Raw genomic sequence first — 15,961 nt, 5'->3', positions numbered from 1 at the left:
AGATTTTCTCCCAGTCTGTGGCTTATCATTCTTTTGAAGAACGGTAAGTTTGAACTTTTCTAAAGGCCAGTTTTTCAGTTTGTGCTTGTGTGGATTATCCTCTGGTGTCGTATGTAAGAAATCGTTGCCTAACCCAAGGCACGAGGATTTTCTTCCATGTTCCCCTCTAGAAGTTTATAGTTGTAGGTTTTATGTTTAGGCCTCTGATGTGTTTTGTATTAAGTTGTATATGTTAGTGTTAAGTACGGATCCAAGGTCTTTTTGTGCTCCTGAATGTCTTAATTGTTCTAGAAGCATTTGTTGAAAATTCTGTCCTTTCTCTACTGCATTGCCTTGCACCTTCTGTTAAAAATCAGTTGTCCATATAAGTCTGTATTTATTTGTGAACTTTGTATTCGGATCCACTGCTCTATTTGTCTGTCCTTCTGTCAATACCATGCTATTTTGATTACAACAGTCTTATAATAACTGTTTTAATCAGATAGTGTTCGCTTTCCAACTTTGTTTCCCTTTTTCCCAGTTGTTTTGGCTGTTTGTTCTTGAATCAGCTTGTCAATTCTACGAAAAAGGCTGATAGGATTTTGACTGGCATTACATTGAATCTATAGCTCAGTTTGACAGAACTGACATCTTAACAACATTGAGTCTTCTGATCCATGAATTAAGTACATCTCTCTATTTACTTAGGAGACATACCTTCTCTCAGTAGTATTTTGTAGTTCTCAGTGTATAGGTCTTTCGTATTTTTTGTCAGATTTATCTCTATTTCATAGATTTTGATGTTATTGTAAATAGTATTTTTAAATTTGTAAAATATATAAAAATTTGATTTTTATATATTGATCTTGTATTTTGCAAACTTGCAATAAACTCACTTATTAATGAGATGGCATCAGAGTTTCAAATGAGATAATCAAGTCTTCTAATAAAAAAAGTTTTATTGTTTTCTTTTCGAATCTGGATGTCTTTAAAAACTTCTTGTGGGGGTGCCTGGCTGGTTCAGTTGGTAGAGCGTGCAACTCTTGATCTCAGGGTTGTTGGTTTGGGCTCCAGGTTGGGTGTAGAGATTACTTAAATCAATAAGGTCTTTAGAAAAATTTTCTTCTCATCTGATTGCCCTGGTTAGTATCTCCAGTAGAGTTTTTTTTTTTTTTTTTTTAAAGATTTTATTTATTTGTTTGACAGAGAGACAGCCAGCGAGAGAGGGAACACAAGCAGGGGGAGTGGGAGAGGAAGAAGCAGGCTTCCAGTGGAGGAGCCTGATGTGGGGCTCAATCCCATAACACCAGGACCACGCCCTGAGCCGAAGGCAGACGCCCAATGACTGCGCTACCCAGGCGCCCAGCCCAGTATAGTCTTGAAGGGAAGCGTTAAGAATAGGCATCTGTGTCTTGTTTCTGATCTCAGGATGAAAACATTCAGTCTTTTACCATTAAATATAATGTTAGCTATGGGGATTTTTTTTGCAAAAGCCTTTTGTCGAATTGAGGCAGTGACTTTCTGTTACTGATTTGCTGAGAACTTTTATCAGGAATGGATGTTGAATTTTATCAAATGAGTTTTCTCTGTCTATTGAGATGATTGCCTGGTTTTTCTATTTTTGTTTGCTAAGATGGTGAATTATATTGATTATTTAAAAAAATATTTTATGAGAGAGAGAGAGACAAAGAGAGAGAAAGCAAGCACATGAGCAGGGGGAGGGGCAGAGAGAGAGAGAGAGAGAATCCCAAGGAGACTCCACCCTGAGCATGGAGCCCAGGTCGGGGCTTGATCCGACAACTCCAAGATCATGACCTAAGCCAAAATCAAGAGTCAGATGCTTAACCGACTGAACCACCCAGGTGCCCCACATTGATTAATTTTTAAATGTTAATCCAACCCTGCATTCTTGGGGATAAACCCCATTTGGTCATTATCCTTTTACTATATGGTTGGATTCTATTTGCTAAAATTTTGTTTTAAATTTTTATATCTTTGTTAATGAGGGATATTGGTTTATAGTTTTCTTTTTTTTTTTTTTTTTTTTTAAAGATTTTATTTATTTATTTGACAGAGATAGAGACAGCCAGCGAGAGAGGGAACACAAGCAGGGGGAGTGGGAGAGGAAGAAGCAGGCTCATAGCAGAGGAGCCTGATGTGGGGCTCGATCCCATAACGCCAGGATCACGCCCTGAGCCGAAGGCAGACGCTTAACCGCTGTGCCACCCAGGCGCCCCTATAGTTTTCTTATAATACCTTTGTTTTTGGTATCAGGATTACGCTGGCCTCATTGAATTAATTGGGAAGTATTCTTCAGTTTTTCAGAAGACTTCATATAGAATTGGTATTATTTTTCTTTAAATACTTGCTAGAGTTCGCCAGTAAAGCCACATGATCCTGGAGTTTTCTTTGTGGGAAGGTTTTTAATAACTGTCAATTTCTTGAATAGGTATAGGACTATTAGGCTATCTATTTCTTCTTGAGTGAGCTTTTGTAGTTTGTGTCTTCAGTTTATCTATTTCATTAAGTCGTCAAATTTACTGGTGTACATTTGTTCATAACCTTTTCTTATTATTCTTTTTAATATATTGATATGCTCAAAGAACCAGTGTTTGGTTTCAAGGATTTTCTCCATTGTTGGCTATTTCATTGATTTTTATGTTGATATTTATTATTTTCTTTTTTCTGCTTACTTTGGGTTTAATTTGTTCTTCTTTTCTAGTTTGTTAAAGTGGAAACTAAGATCATTGATTTGAGGCCTTTCCTTTTTTCTAATATAAGCATTTAATGCTATAAATTTCCCATAAGTCCTGCTTTAGGTATTTTGCAAATTCTGGTATGTTGTGGTTGTTTGCCTTTTTCTAACTGGTTTATTGATAGCATAGACAGAGTAAAAATACCTAAAATGAAAACACAACTGGTGGTGAATCCTTATTATCACTTTTTCTTTTTTTTTTTGGTCTGATATAGTCTTCAATAACTTCGTATCCCTTAATAATATAGTCCAATTTGAGGAATTCTTTTGGACCTGGAAATGCATGCCTCTGAAATCTATCTTATATTTGTCTAGTAATGGTTCTTTGCTACGTTAGGTGATATGTTTTCTTTTGATTTTCATTCAGCTCAAAATACTTTCTCTTTCCCTTTTGTTGTCTTTGATTCCTGAGTTTTTTAGAAGCACGGTTTGTAGTTTTCAAATGTTGGGGGATTTTCCAGAGATTTTTCTGTTATTGATTTCTAGTTTAATTCCATTGTGGTCTGAGAAACATACCTTGTATGGCTTGAATCCTTTAAAACAATTTTTTTTTCTTTTTCAAATTTTTAGTTAAATTCAAGTTAGTTACATACAGTGTAATATTGGTTTCAGGAGTAGGAATCCTTTAAATATTTTTAAGACCCTTTTTTATGTCCCTGAACATCATATATCTTGGTAAATATTACATGTTTACTTGACTGTTGTTGGGTGGAGTGTTCTATAAATGTCATTCAGGCCATGGTGTTGTTCCAGTCTACTCTATCTTTGCTGATTTTCTGCCTATTGCTCTTATCAGTTATTGAGGGGGAGTATTTAAATTTCTAACTGTGATTGTGGATTTGCCTATTTCTCCTTGCCTGTTAATTCTATGAGTTTTTGCTTCATGTATTTTGAAGGTCTCTTACTAGGTGCATAAAGATTTAGGATTTTTTTAAAGTTTATTTATTTAAGTAATCTCTACACCCAGTGTAGGACTCGGACTCATGAACCCAAGATCAAGAGCCTCATTCTTTACCAACTGAGCCAGCCAAGTGCCCCAGGATTTAAGATTATTATGTCTTCTTGATTAATTGATCTCATTATTGTGAAATGACTTTCTTTTTCCCTGGTGATATTCTTTGCTCTGAAATCTCTTTTGATATATCAATATAACTTTCTTTTGAGTATTATTGGTTTTGTGTATCTTTTTCCATCTATTTACTTTTAATCTACGTGTGTTTGTGTGTGTGTGTGTGTGTGTGTGTGTGTGTGTGTGTGTTTTGGAGGGAGGTGCAGAGAGAGAGGGAGAAGGAGAGAGAATCTTAAGCAGGCTTCACACCCCGTGAGGAAACTGACACAGGGCTCAGTCTCACGACCCTGAGATCATGACCTGAGTTGAAATCAAGAGTAGGACGCTTAACAGACTGAGCCACCCAGGCACCCCATTGTGTTTTTTTTATTTAAATGTGTTTCTTATAAACAGTTTATGATTGGGTCTTATATTTTTTTGCAGTCTGATAATCTCTGCCTTCTAGTTGAGGTATTTAGACCATTTACATTTAATATGGTTATTAGTGTGATTAGATTTTATCTAGATTTGAGATTTGATCTTGCTATTTGTTTTCTGCTTTTTCCTGCTGTTTTTTTATTCCCTTTTTCTCTTTTCTGCCTTCTTTTGGATTAATGAGTAGTTTTTATGATTCCATTTTATCTTTTTTATTTGTTTAACTCTGTTTTGTTATTTTAGTGATTGTTTTAGGAGATAAAATATGCATCTTTAACTTATCACTGTTTACTTTCTGGGGATATTATTATTTTATTTTTTAATGAAATATAGTCGACACACAATATTACATTAGTTTCAGGTGTACAGCATAGTGATTCAACAACTATATGTCATACTCTGCTCACACAGCTGTAGCTACTGTCAGTATATGATGCTGTTGCAATTGCAGTACCACTGATTATATTCCCTTTGCTCTACCTTTCATTACTGTGACTTAATCATTCTGTCTGGAAGCTTGTACATCCCACTCCCCTTCACCCAATTTGCCCTTTCCTGTAGCTCACTCTCCTCTGGCAACCATGAGTTTGTTTTCTGTTTTATGGGTCTGTTTCTGTTTTGTTTCTTTGTTCATTTGTATTTTTTTAGATTCCACATATAAGTTAAATTATATGGTAATTATTTTTTCTGTCTGACTTATTTTAGTTCACATAATACCCTCCAGGTCCATCTGTTGTTGCATATGGTAAGATCTCATTCTTCTTTGTGGCTGAGTAGTATATATACCACATCTTCTTTATCCATTCATCTATCAATGGATACTTAGATTGCTTTCATATCTTGGCTATTGTAAATCATGCTGCTGTAAACAGGGGTGCATATATTTTTTCAAATTAGTGTTTTCATTTTCTTTTGGTAAATACCTAGGAGTAGAATTACTGGATCATATGGTAATTTTATTTTTAATTTTTTAGGGAACCTCCATACTGCATTCCACAGTGACCGCACCAATTTACATTCCCACCAATAGTACATGAGGTTTCTCAAGAGAGATTATTATACCTTATCACATATAGTGTAAGAACCACATAGTAGCGTACTTCCATTTCTTCCCTCTCAACCTTAATTCCAGTCTCTGCACTGTGGCCTGGAAATTCTTTCAAAGCCAGAAGCTAGGGCAATTGTATCACCTGCCTCATTTGTTTACTATCTCTCAAAGATCACTGTCCATTGTAGGCTGATGTCCAGTGTCTTGAAAACCATTGTTTCATATATTTTGGTTTTTTTTCCCCTGGGTTTCCCCCCCAACGCCTGTTTTTTTTTTATTTTTTATGTATTTGGTTGTTTCAGGAGGGAGGATGAATTCCATTCTAGTTACTTCATCTTAGCCTGAAGCAGAAACCTCAGCTTAATCATCTTTTGCTTGGATGCTTTCATACTATTCTTCTTGGCTCAGTCTAGCTCTACTGCAGTTTGTCCTTCGATTGGTTCCAGAGAGATCTTTTAAAAGTAAATATCTGACCACGTCTCTGCTTACATTTTTCAGTGGCTTCTCATTTAAAAAAATTTTTTTTTTAAATTAATGAAACAAACATGCTAGGACACCAAATTCTTAGGTGGAAGAGATATTCTTAATTGGAACCTGGACAAATAAAAGTATTGCTAAAGATGGTACAAGTAAATTCCTGTGTAATCATATATGATAATCATATGTTACTTTGAAGAGATAAATATCGGCTCTTCTATTGGTTAGGTAACACTTGAGTTCCATAGAACTGGCAGTAAGCTTGGGTTATAACTGCTGTCTCATTTGGGACTAAACAGAATAAGGTACTTGAAAGTTGAGTAGTTTTTGATGAAACAAATTATTATAGAAAATGCCATTGATTTTTTAAATGTTTATCTATGAGATGTTAGATGCATTAAAATTAAGTGTCCATCTGTAATCTCAACTGAATTATCTCAGTTGGGGGCGGAGTTCAATATGTGTATATAAATAAGAATCTGGTGATCTTTTATATCCTGAGAGTTTCTTCATATTTTAATGCTCTGTTTCTCCATCATACCTTATTCACCTTTATAGTATTGGCCCCAAACGGTACTGTTTCTCTCCTACAATTTGTGAAAACATGCCTGCATTTAAAAAAAAAATTAACTGAGCACCTTCTATATACTAGGCATTGTGCTAGATTAGTTTAGCATATCAGGCCCATGCTTATTTCTGTGATCTACTTATTTTTGTTTTTTTCGAAATTTTTAATTTAAATTTAATTTAGTTAAAATATAGTGTATTATTAGTTTTGGGGGTAGAATTTAGTGATTCATCAGTTGCATATAACACCCAGTGCTCATTACTTCAAGTGCCTGACTTAATGCCCATCACCCAGTTACCCCATCCCCCCACCCACCTCCCCTCCAGCAACCCTCAGTTTGTTTCTTGTAGTAAAGAGTCACTTACGGTTTGCCTCCCTCTCTGTTTTTATCTTATTTTATTTTTCCTTCCCTTCCCTTATGTTCGTCTGTTTTGTTTCTTAAATTCCACATATGAGTGAAATCATATGGTATTTGTCTTTCTCTGACTGACTGATTTCACTTAGCATAATACCCTCTAGTTCCAATCATTGTGTTTGCAACTGGCAGGATTTCATTCATTTTGATAGCTGAGTAATATGCCCAGACATTATCTGTCTATCTATCTATCTATCTATCTATCTATCTATCTCTATCTGTCTATCTATCTGGGCAGCCCACTGTGGATTTTCAGAGCCAAAGCCAGGTATATATATGGATGAACATCTATCTATCTCTATCTATCTATCTATCTATCTATCTATCTCCCACATCTTCATTATCCATTCATCTGTTGATGGACATCTGTGCTCTTTCCATAGCTTGGCTGTTGTGGACATTGCTGCTATAAACGTTGGGGTTCAGGTGCCCCTTATTTTCTACCACTTTTCATCACATCTCTTCTATGGCTGCACTGATTTATCTGCAGTTACTAGGATATATCGTTTCCTTTTATCGCTTGATGCTTTCCTATATACTGTTCCCTCTGTCCTTCCCCCTTGTTGATCTGATTAAATCCTATTTGACAAAGGCTCAACTTAAGTTTCCCCTTCTTTAGGAAACCATAGCCTGGAAACCATAGCCTAGGCTGGTGATGGGTAGTAAGGAGGGCACGTACTGCATGGTGCACTGGGTGTTACACGCAACTAATGAATCATCGAACTTCACATCAAAAACCAGGGATGTACTATATGGTGACTAACATAATATAATAAAAAAATATTATAATAAAAAAAAATAAGAGCCTACTGTGTTCCCACAGCTCCTTACTCTTATCTCATCGTAGTATTTAGCGCACTAATTGCAACCATCTGTTCCCTCGCCTGTTTTCACACCAGACTGCTTGAGGGCATTATCTTATGTGATTTTATATCTTAACACTTAGCAGAGGACCTGGCCCAGTGTAGGGATGAGGAAGACCAAAGTTTGTCCTTGGCTCTACCATTGTGTGATCTTAAACAAGTGGTTTGGCTCATTCAACATTCCAAAACCTAGGTTCTCTTACTGTTCTGTAGCCATGTAGACCTGGTTTGTGCAGGGTGGCTCAGTGCACCTGTCACATGAGGCCTTGGCCCAAGGGCCGGATTCTTTTTGCAGTGGTGATTCGGGGCTTAAGGTTGACACCACATCGGAAAACTAAGACCCCTGCCTCCCTCTTGGTGCAGATGGCAAGCTGCTAGTGAAAGCCAGAAGGAAACCACTCAGAGAGACAAACCATAGGCCTACGCCACAAACTCCTTTTAGGAGAGGGCCACTTTGGTAAGATTCTGGAGGTGTTTTGGAGTGCTGTCTATCCAGAGTAGCCAGATAAGGAGCTAGGCCTTGTGATCCCTTTTCTCTCTCACTCTAGCAGTCAGTCAGTCCTTTCTCGGTCCCCCCACGTCACCCCATATACCCTTGTGATGTAGCACTTACCACACTGTCTTATACTTATGTGTTTTCTTATATGTCTCCTTCTCTAGAAGAGAGCCCTTGTGATGGAAGTTTTGCATGTTGTGTATAGTAACTCGCCCAGAACCTACCAGAGTAGGAAGCCAAGGAAAGCTTGGTGAATGAAAGAATAAATGAATGGTGATGGTAATAATAGCTAATGTTGCCTTGGCATTTATGTCTGCTTGGAGCTTCCTGTATTTTCACTTTGCTCTTATGATGTGAGAATTTTGATTCTCACCGTTTTCTAGGTGACAAAAACGAGGCCCAGAAAGGTTAAGTAACTTGTCCGTGGTCTTACATCTATCTAGTAAGTGGTAGATTGCGAATTCAAACAACAGCCCACGTTCTTAACCACTGTGCTGACTGGCTGACCAAAGAGCTGAGCAAAAGCTGACTGAGCGATCAACTGACTAACAGCTGTGTGAAGGAGAGGCAAAGAAACGACTGGCAACAGGCCTGCCAGACGTAGTTCTTTTGGGATATGGGTTTGAAACCACAAGGTTTCAGATGAGGGCTTCATCTGGAGGCACCACCAGTCCATTAGGGGAAAGAGATCTGATTCAGGAGCCCATTTCTTATTGCTCATTCTTTCTCTGGCAAGAGAAAGGATTGGCCAAGTCCAAGGATCTGTTCTGGCATATCCCCGGAGGTATCACTAGAGCCCAAGTGCCAGGGAGGAATACTTACTGTTGCATCTTTCTGGAATGCCTTTCCCCCAAGTATTCACACGGCTCACACCTTCATTTCACTTTCTGTTCCGATGTCGTCTCATCAGAGAGGCTTTCCCCGATCTGATCTGAGGAAGCGCTACTCTTTATCCTCTTAACCCTGCTTTATTTTTTTTCATTGTAGTTATCACCACCATAGAATAATTTGTTTGTGGTGTTTTAGTTTGTCTCTCTCCGCCAGAGTATAAGCACCAGGGATCTCGGCTCTGTTTCGTGTACTGTTGTAGCCCTGGCTCCTAGGGCATTGCTTGGCAGGTAGGTGCTCGATGTTTGTTTTTGCTTTTGGTTTTTTTTTTTTTTTCAGTGAATAAATGATTTTGGAGTTTGAGACCACCTGCTTTCAAGGACTTTTATCATTTGGCCTCGGTAATGCCTCACTCTTCTTTGTCTCTATTATGTAAGCCTTCGACTCCAGACAAACTGCAGTTAGTGTTCTCTGAACAGGCCCCATATTTTATCGTTCTGTCTTTGCTCACATTTCTTTCTTCTGGTGGGCCTACAGCTCTGTCCACCCAGCTTCTAACCAGTTTCCAACGTCTACCCTTTTTGTATGGGAGGGAGATAGATAGATAGATAGATAGATATCTTTATATGTATATAAAGAAGAAATTACTACTGAGTTTGTGTTGTATCTTAGGCATTTTCAAACATATGAACTCATTTAATTCAACAACTTGAGGAGATAGGCATTGCTGGATTGTAAGCTACAGGGGTATCTGTCTCGATCACTGCTCTGTTCCCAGTGCCTGGCACAGAGTAGTACAAAATAAGTGTTTTGAAATGACTGGACGGATATTTTATGGAAGGGGAAATTGAGGTTCAGAATGGTTAAGTGATTTACCCAACCTGACCCATGGCTGATGGGATGGAAATAAAGGTCTTCTGGCTTCAAATTTAGTGTTTTTTCCTAATAAATTCTACAATTAAAATCTAGCATTCTAAAATGGCCAGGTATTTGGCAGTCCTGAATGACTTCATTTTTTATGGTCATTTCAGAAAAAGTGGGAGAGTTTACTCATTTTTTTTTTTTTTAAGAATTTATTTGGGAGAGAGAGAGCAGAGCATGAGAGAGAGAGAGAGCACACGAGCAAGGGTGGAGTGGCAGAGGGTGAGGGAGAAGCAGACTCCCCACTGAGCAGGGAGCCCAATGTGGGGCTCGATCCCAGGACCCTGAGATCATGACTTGAGCCAAAGGCAGACACTTAATCAACTGAGCACCGAGGCACCCTGAGTTTACTTGTTTTATATAAAAATATTTCTCAAGTGGAAAAGGCCTCTTCCTATCTATGAAACATAGTATAGAGGCCAGGATAGATCTTTACTATCTGAGAAGCTAACTGAACATAAATTTCTGGAGTTCTCTGCTGATATGCAAAAGATAAGTGCTTTACTTTCATGAGAAGTCTGGGGGGGGAAAGTGATGCTGTTGGTTGGAAAGCATAATGGAAATGCTGACAGGATGTGCTACCAGTGATCCCGGACCTACAGATTGCCTTCATTTGTGATTCATTCATTCATATTGATTCTCTTGTCTAGTAAACTTTACAGAGTAGTTCAAATGATCTAGCCCTGTGTTAGACACTGGGGAAGGTGGAAGTAGAGAATACATTCTCCCTACCACCATATTGCTTAGAGCATAGTAGAGAAGAGAGATATGTGACTAAGTAATAACAATATAACATACAGGTTATGCAGAAAAGAAGTCTGTGTAAAGAAAGTGCTAAGTAAGCAGAGAAGAGAGAGCTAGTACTTATTTTTTTTTGAAGGTTTTAGAAGAGAGGATTTTGAAATGGGCTCCAAAGCGTTTCCACAAGCATAGAGTTAGAGCTAGGTTTTAAGGATTAGTTGGTGTTTAGCAGGCCACGAAGAGGGAAAAGAGCTTTTCTGGAAAGAGCAAAGACCTAGAAACCTGAGAGCAATGTCCAAGGATGCATAAGAAAATAGTGCAAGATACTGATTCTATATAAGGTCTGCTGAGGTAAGAGGTGGCAGACGCAGCACCCAGGGCGGAGCTGTGAAGTTCAGGTCATCTGTGTTGAATGAGTTCCCCTCTTTGCCCAGTGGTGTCCAGCTGCACAAGACAATCAGCTGGGGTGCTACATGAAAATACTATACCTTGTACTTAATTGCATTTATCTCATTCTTTAATTTTTGTGTATGTTTTACAGTGTACCTAGTATCAGCACGTGAATCTTATTTATAAACCTATATGGGCAACGTATGCTCAAAATACAGTTAGAGCGTGTCATGAAAATGGTTGGAGACTACAAAGTTAGCCACCTTATAGATTTCTCTTAGGAAGGACTCTTTGGTACGGAAAACTCCAGAGGTTGGCCTTCTCTGACTCTGTGTGGTATTCTGATCTCTCCAGGGGCCTCACAGACAGGCTCAGGGTGATGAGAGGCTCATGACTTTAGAAGACTGTCTCTTGCTCGCATGTCCTCCTGGGATTTGGACACGTGAGTTATTTGGAGACTGTATCTGTACTAAGCCCTCCTTGCCAAATTCTGTGGCCTTCTACTGACAGCCTCAGTTCTCTGTACTTGCTCTTACCTTCTTCCTCACTTTGGCCTGGAGATTCTTCCCATTTTCTCTTTTGGAATGAGAAAGCAGAACGAGACTTTGAGCTTTTAGGTTCTTGAACCTTAGGGGCAAGAGGCGCTGATACCTCACCTTGACTACTGAGTGAGTGGGACACAGGGTTGCTCTCTGATAGGGATGCAGCCCATCCTGGCTTACTGTGCTCAGACTGCAGTGATGCTGGATGGCCACACCGTGCTGCCAAGCCTACCTAGGGGGGTGTCTGTTTGGGTAACAGAATGATGTGTGCAGCACACGCACACAGGCGCACACACACACAGAACAACTGCCTTGAGATTTATCCTGACGTGCGGAAGCCATTATCCTCTTCACAGTGGCTTAGCCATGTAGGGCTGACTATGCGGCGAGTCCATCCTCACTGGAGTGCGGGGCCCCCCTTACAGACCCCCTGTCTCACTTACTGTAGTGTTTAGAGCAGTGGTTTTCAGCGGGGGGCAATCTTGTGCCCCAGGGAACAGTCTGCAGTACCTGGAGACATTTTTGGCAGACCAAGTGGCTGCATGCTACCCCTAGTGGCTGGACGGCGGGGATATTGTTACACAGCGTCCACTGCAGAGGACGGCCCCCGCAACAAAGAATTATCCTGTCCGAAGTGTCAGCGGTGCAGACGGAGAAACCCTGGCCGAGAGTGCCTCCTGCCTGTCTCCGCCGCAGGGGAAGCTGCAGCTCGAGGAGTTCCTGCACGCCAGGCGTCTATGCTCACGCTTGTATCAAGGCATCCTCCCCGTAGACAAAAGGCCCTTGTAGCCCAGCTAGCCTCAGGCCTCTCTAGCAACAAAAAAGTGGCCTTCTTTCCACTCCACATGCCAAGCAGAAAGGCCCCTTTGTGCTAGACGCAGCCGAGCGCCCTTGGCAGCAGGGGCGGGAGCGTGTTGTTCTCCGCACTTCACAGGCTGGCACTTGTCCGTCTGCCTCAGATCTGTGTGTCACTCTGCTACACCTTCGTTACCTGGCATTCCAGACCGCCGTGTACGAGCACCTTTGTCATGTCTACAAATGGGTACAGAGGCGGATACATTCCTTCTCAGGAATAAAAGGCTAATACGTCCTGCTTTTCCAGCCCCGCTCTGCCATCCCTTCTTTCCCAAAGCCTAGGATTTGAACGTAACTCTTGGACATTAATTTCTTTCTTCTTTTCAATGTTTTCTAGTCTGGGAATTCAAAATGTAACCAAGCAATGACTAAGCGCCCTTTGCCTAAGCCTCTGGGATCTTGTCTTCCGGGATGCAGTCTGAGGGCACTAGACCTGCCTCACTTCCTCCCCAGGCCCCTTCCCCTTCTCACCTCCTGTGCCTCTGCAGATAGTTGAAGGAACCTCCAAAGTCTCTTGGCTTCAGAACTTCCCTCCTGAGCTCTAGTCGCTTCTTGAGGACATTGAGAGACTGGAGCATTCTTGGCCTTCAGCCTTGTTTCATGCAGGATGTCTGAGTGTCTGCTCTGCGCCATGCGCTGGGCTCCACTGTAGGGGAAGTAGGAGAATGTAGGGGCAGGTCCAGCCTTCCAGCTTCTGCACCTTCTGTGAGACTGACAGAAACAGCCCAAAATCTGAGTTGTTGCCGCTGTGTATTTGTTTAAGGAGACTGTTGTTTCTGTTGGGGACCCACAATCAGAATGTTTCTGGAGCTCCTCACGTGGGGGTGATTATTCTTTAAGTAAATTCTTACTGATGCTACCGTATAAGAAGCTCTATTTTATTTTTTTAAAAAAGATTTGTTTATTTATTTTAGAGAGAGAGAAAGAGAGTGCGGGGGAGAGGGGTAGAAGAAAGAGGAAGAGAGAATCTTCAAGCAGACTCCATGCTGAGCGCAGAGTCCCACGCGGGGCTCAATCTCACCACCCTGAGATCATGACCTGAGTCAGCATGAAGAGTCGGATGCTTAACCCACTGAGCCACCCAGGTGTCCCCAAAGAAGCTCTGTTTTAGAGATACTGGGGTGGGCAGCGGTGAATAGGACATAGTCCACGTCTTCAATGTTGTCTGCCTTTTAGAGGGAAATGGACAGCATTCTGATGAAAGGCAGTTTTGGGGAAAGACATGGACCTTAAGAGAAGAGGGTGAGAATCTTACCATTTCATTCTGCTTCTGAACATTTTTGGCGTCTTGCTGCTCACAGCATTAGTTTTCAGACTCGAAGAATGTACAAATTCCTTTTAAGGGAAATAACTTATCTTGGACTTACGATGCTGACTTAAATTGTTTTTGTGATAATAATTATATTTACAAACAAAATGAGGTTTAAGTTACAATTTAAAATTTGTATACCAATATAAACAAAACCAGATTGATACATTAAATAAAAGCAAACTTCAAATCCGATAAAATGGTATCTTTCTGCTGAAACTCTGTTGCTCCCAGGCTTTTTAAGGTTAGCATGCCAGTATTAGTGGGCGTCATCTGATACACATATCCTTTATGTCATGCAGCCAGCCAGCCAGCCAGCCATGAAGTAGAGAGAGAGAGAGAGTGTGAGAACACAAGAGTACATAAAGGCTTAGAGCGAGGGTACGGAGCCACATTGCTCAAGTCCAGACATTCGCTTTACCAATTCCTAGCTGAGCAGCTTTGGGAAAGTTATATGCTTCTGTGCCTCAATTTCTTCATCTGCAAAACAGGGATAAAATGGGACCTATTTTTCACCTGGTACTTGTGAAGATTAATGAGTTACTAAAAATTAGGCTCCTAGAACAGTACCTGTCGTATCGTAGGTGCCATGTAAAGGACGGCATTTATTAGTATTCTCATCATTATTATAGTTCAGGATGATTTCATCCCAAATGCTGGTATGGTAGAAGAGCAAGCCCATCCCCTATAGGCCAAACAGAAAGTCCACACGTACTCCTTTCATACTTGGGATTTTGTGGGAGGGGGAGATGGTAAACACATAAGCATGTGTGCAATGAGAAGGCCAATGTGACTGTGATAGTAAGGTCAGTAGCGCTTGCATCCCGGAGTCAAGGCTTTGTTTGTCTCTTCCCACAGTGTACAACTGGACCGTGGATGAGGTGGTGCAGTGGCTGATCACGTACGTGGAGCTGCCTCAATACGAGGAGACCTTCCGAAAGCTGCAGCTCAGTGGCCATGCCATGCCGAGGTCAGGAGGAGGCTGGATTCTCTCCCGCGGGGCTGTGGGGAATGGGCTGGGGTCGGCCTGCTTTCAGGTTACTCTGGCCAGTTAAGCGAGGTTCTCAGGGCAGAATCTGTAGACCCCTCCTCTTCTCGAGTCTGTTGTGCAGTTACTGCAAAGCATGACGGTCGCTTCGCGTCCATTCTCTTATTTAGTATTTCTGCCGCGCCTGGGAATAGTACTAGTAGCTGTCAGTACTGGATGCTTAGTACATGGCAGGCACTCCTATTCAGCACTTTGTCTACAGAATCTCATTTAATTCTCACATCAATCCTGTAAGTATAGATGGTGAACGTGGCTTAGTGACTTTTCCAAGATCACGTGGCTAGTTAGAGGCAAAACCGATTTGAACCCAGATCTACCCAGATCTACCCAAAGCCTGCGGTGTTTCTTTCTTCTTTGGCTGGCCCCGCAGCAGCTGCCTGTCTCATTGCCCAGGAGCCTCGGGGTCCGTTAGCCTCCCCTGAATTATCCATATATCGTGTATCTGCTCTATTAAGAAGCGGTGCGAGGCGGGCCTGACTCCCATCGGCCCCCGCCTCCTTCCCGGAATGACCCTGGCAAGGGCTGTGGTACCCTGACTCTGCCTCCTTCACAGGCACAGTGCGCCAGGGCCTGCGGTGGGAGAGGGGAAGGGATGGAGCACTGCGTGGGCTTCTTGTGATGTCAGAGTAGTGCCATGTGTCATTCGGTCATTAATCCATTTGCTTATTCATCCGACAAATATTTACTGGGTACCTGCTTTGTACCAAGCACTTGTGCTGGGTGCTGGGGGTAAAGATGCCAGCAGCCTGCGCCTGCCCTCAAAGGGCTCACGGTCTGGTAAGTGCTGATTATGTGTAATCTGTCATCTTATTACGTAGGTGCATCTGGTTATGAGCTTCCACAGAGGGGAGGGGGGAAGGTGAAGCTGTTGGAATGCCCACACATTGCAGCCTCTGTCCAGCCCTACCGGAGCTGGCTGTTCCCTCCTCTGCTGCCTGCAGCCTTCTCCTCACAGCTTCTCCCTACTCTGGAGAGAGTAATAATCTTAATGTTGGCACAAATCCTTGTAGAATACTTTTCTACCTATTATTTCAGTTGATTCTCACAATTCTGGGAGGAGGAATTACTACCCCAGCTTTTGGGTGAGCAAACTGAATTTCAAATATTGTATGATTTATCCAAACTGGTAAGTGGTGGAACTGGGGTTTGAACCAAGGTCTCCCTGGTTCTAAGTGCCCTGCTTTTTTCACTGCATCTTCTTCTTGCCCTATGTAGTTGAAGATAGGCTTCCTGGAAATATTCA

General features: G+C 41.3%; 1 protein-coding gene across 2 annotated transcripts in view; it reads left to right on the top strand.

Annotated features, from left to right (window-relative positions):
* Window positions 1-15,961, top strand: part of STIM1 (stromal interaction molecule 1) — a 186,420-nt gene that overhangs the window by 135,205 nt on the left and 35,254 nt on the right. For both annotated transcript variants that reach the window (XM_008707267.2, XM_008707266.2), the window contains exon 4: window positions 14,529-14,640. In XM_008707267.2, the coding sequence (XP_008705489.1) occupies window positions 14,529-14,640 (112 nt within the window). The remainder of the gene's footprint in view (window positions 1-14,528; window positions 14,641-15,961) is intronic.

This window comes from Ursus maritimus, unplaced genomic scaffold (genome assembly GCF_017311325.1).
Source record: "Ursus maritimus isolate PB19 unplaced genomic scaffold, ASM1731132v1 scaffold_16, whole genome shotgun sequence".
Classification (NCBI taxonomy): Eukaryota; Metazoa; Chordata; class Mammalia; order Carnivora; family Ursidae; genus Ursus; species Ursus maritimus.
Note: the sequence above shows the minus strand (reverse complement) of the source record. Positions and strands in the feature narration are given on the sequence as shown.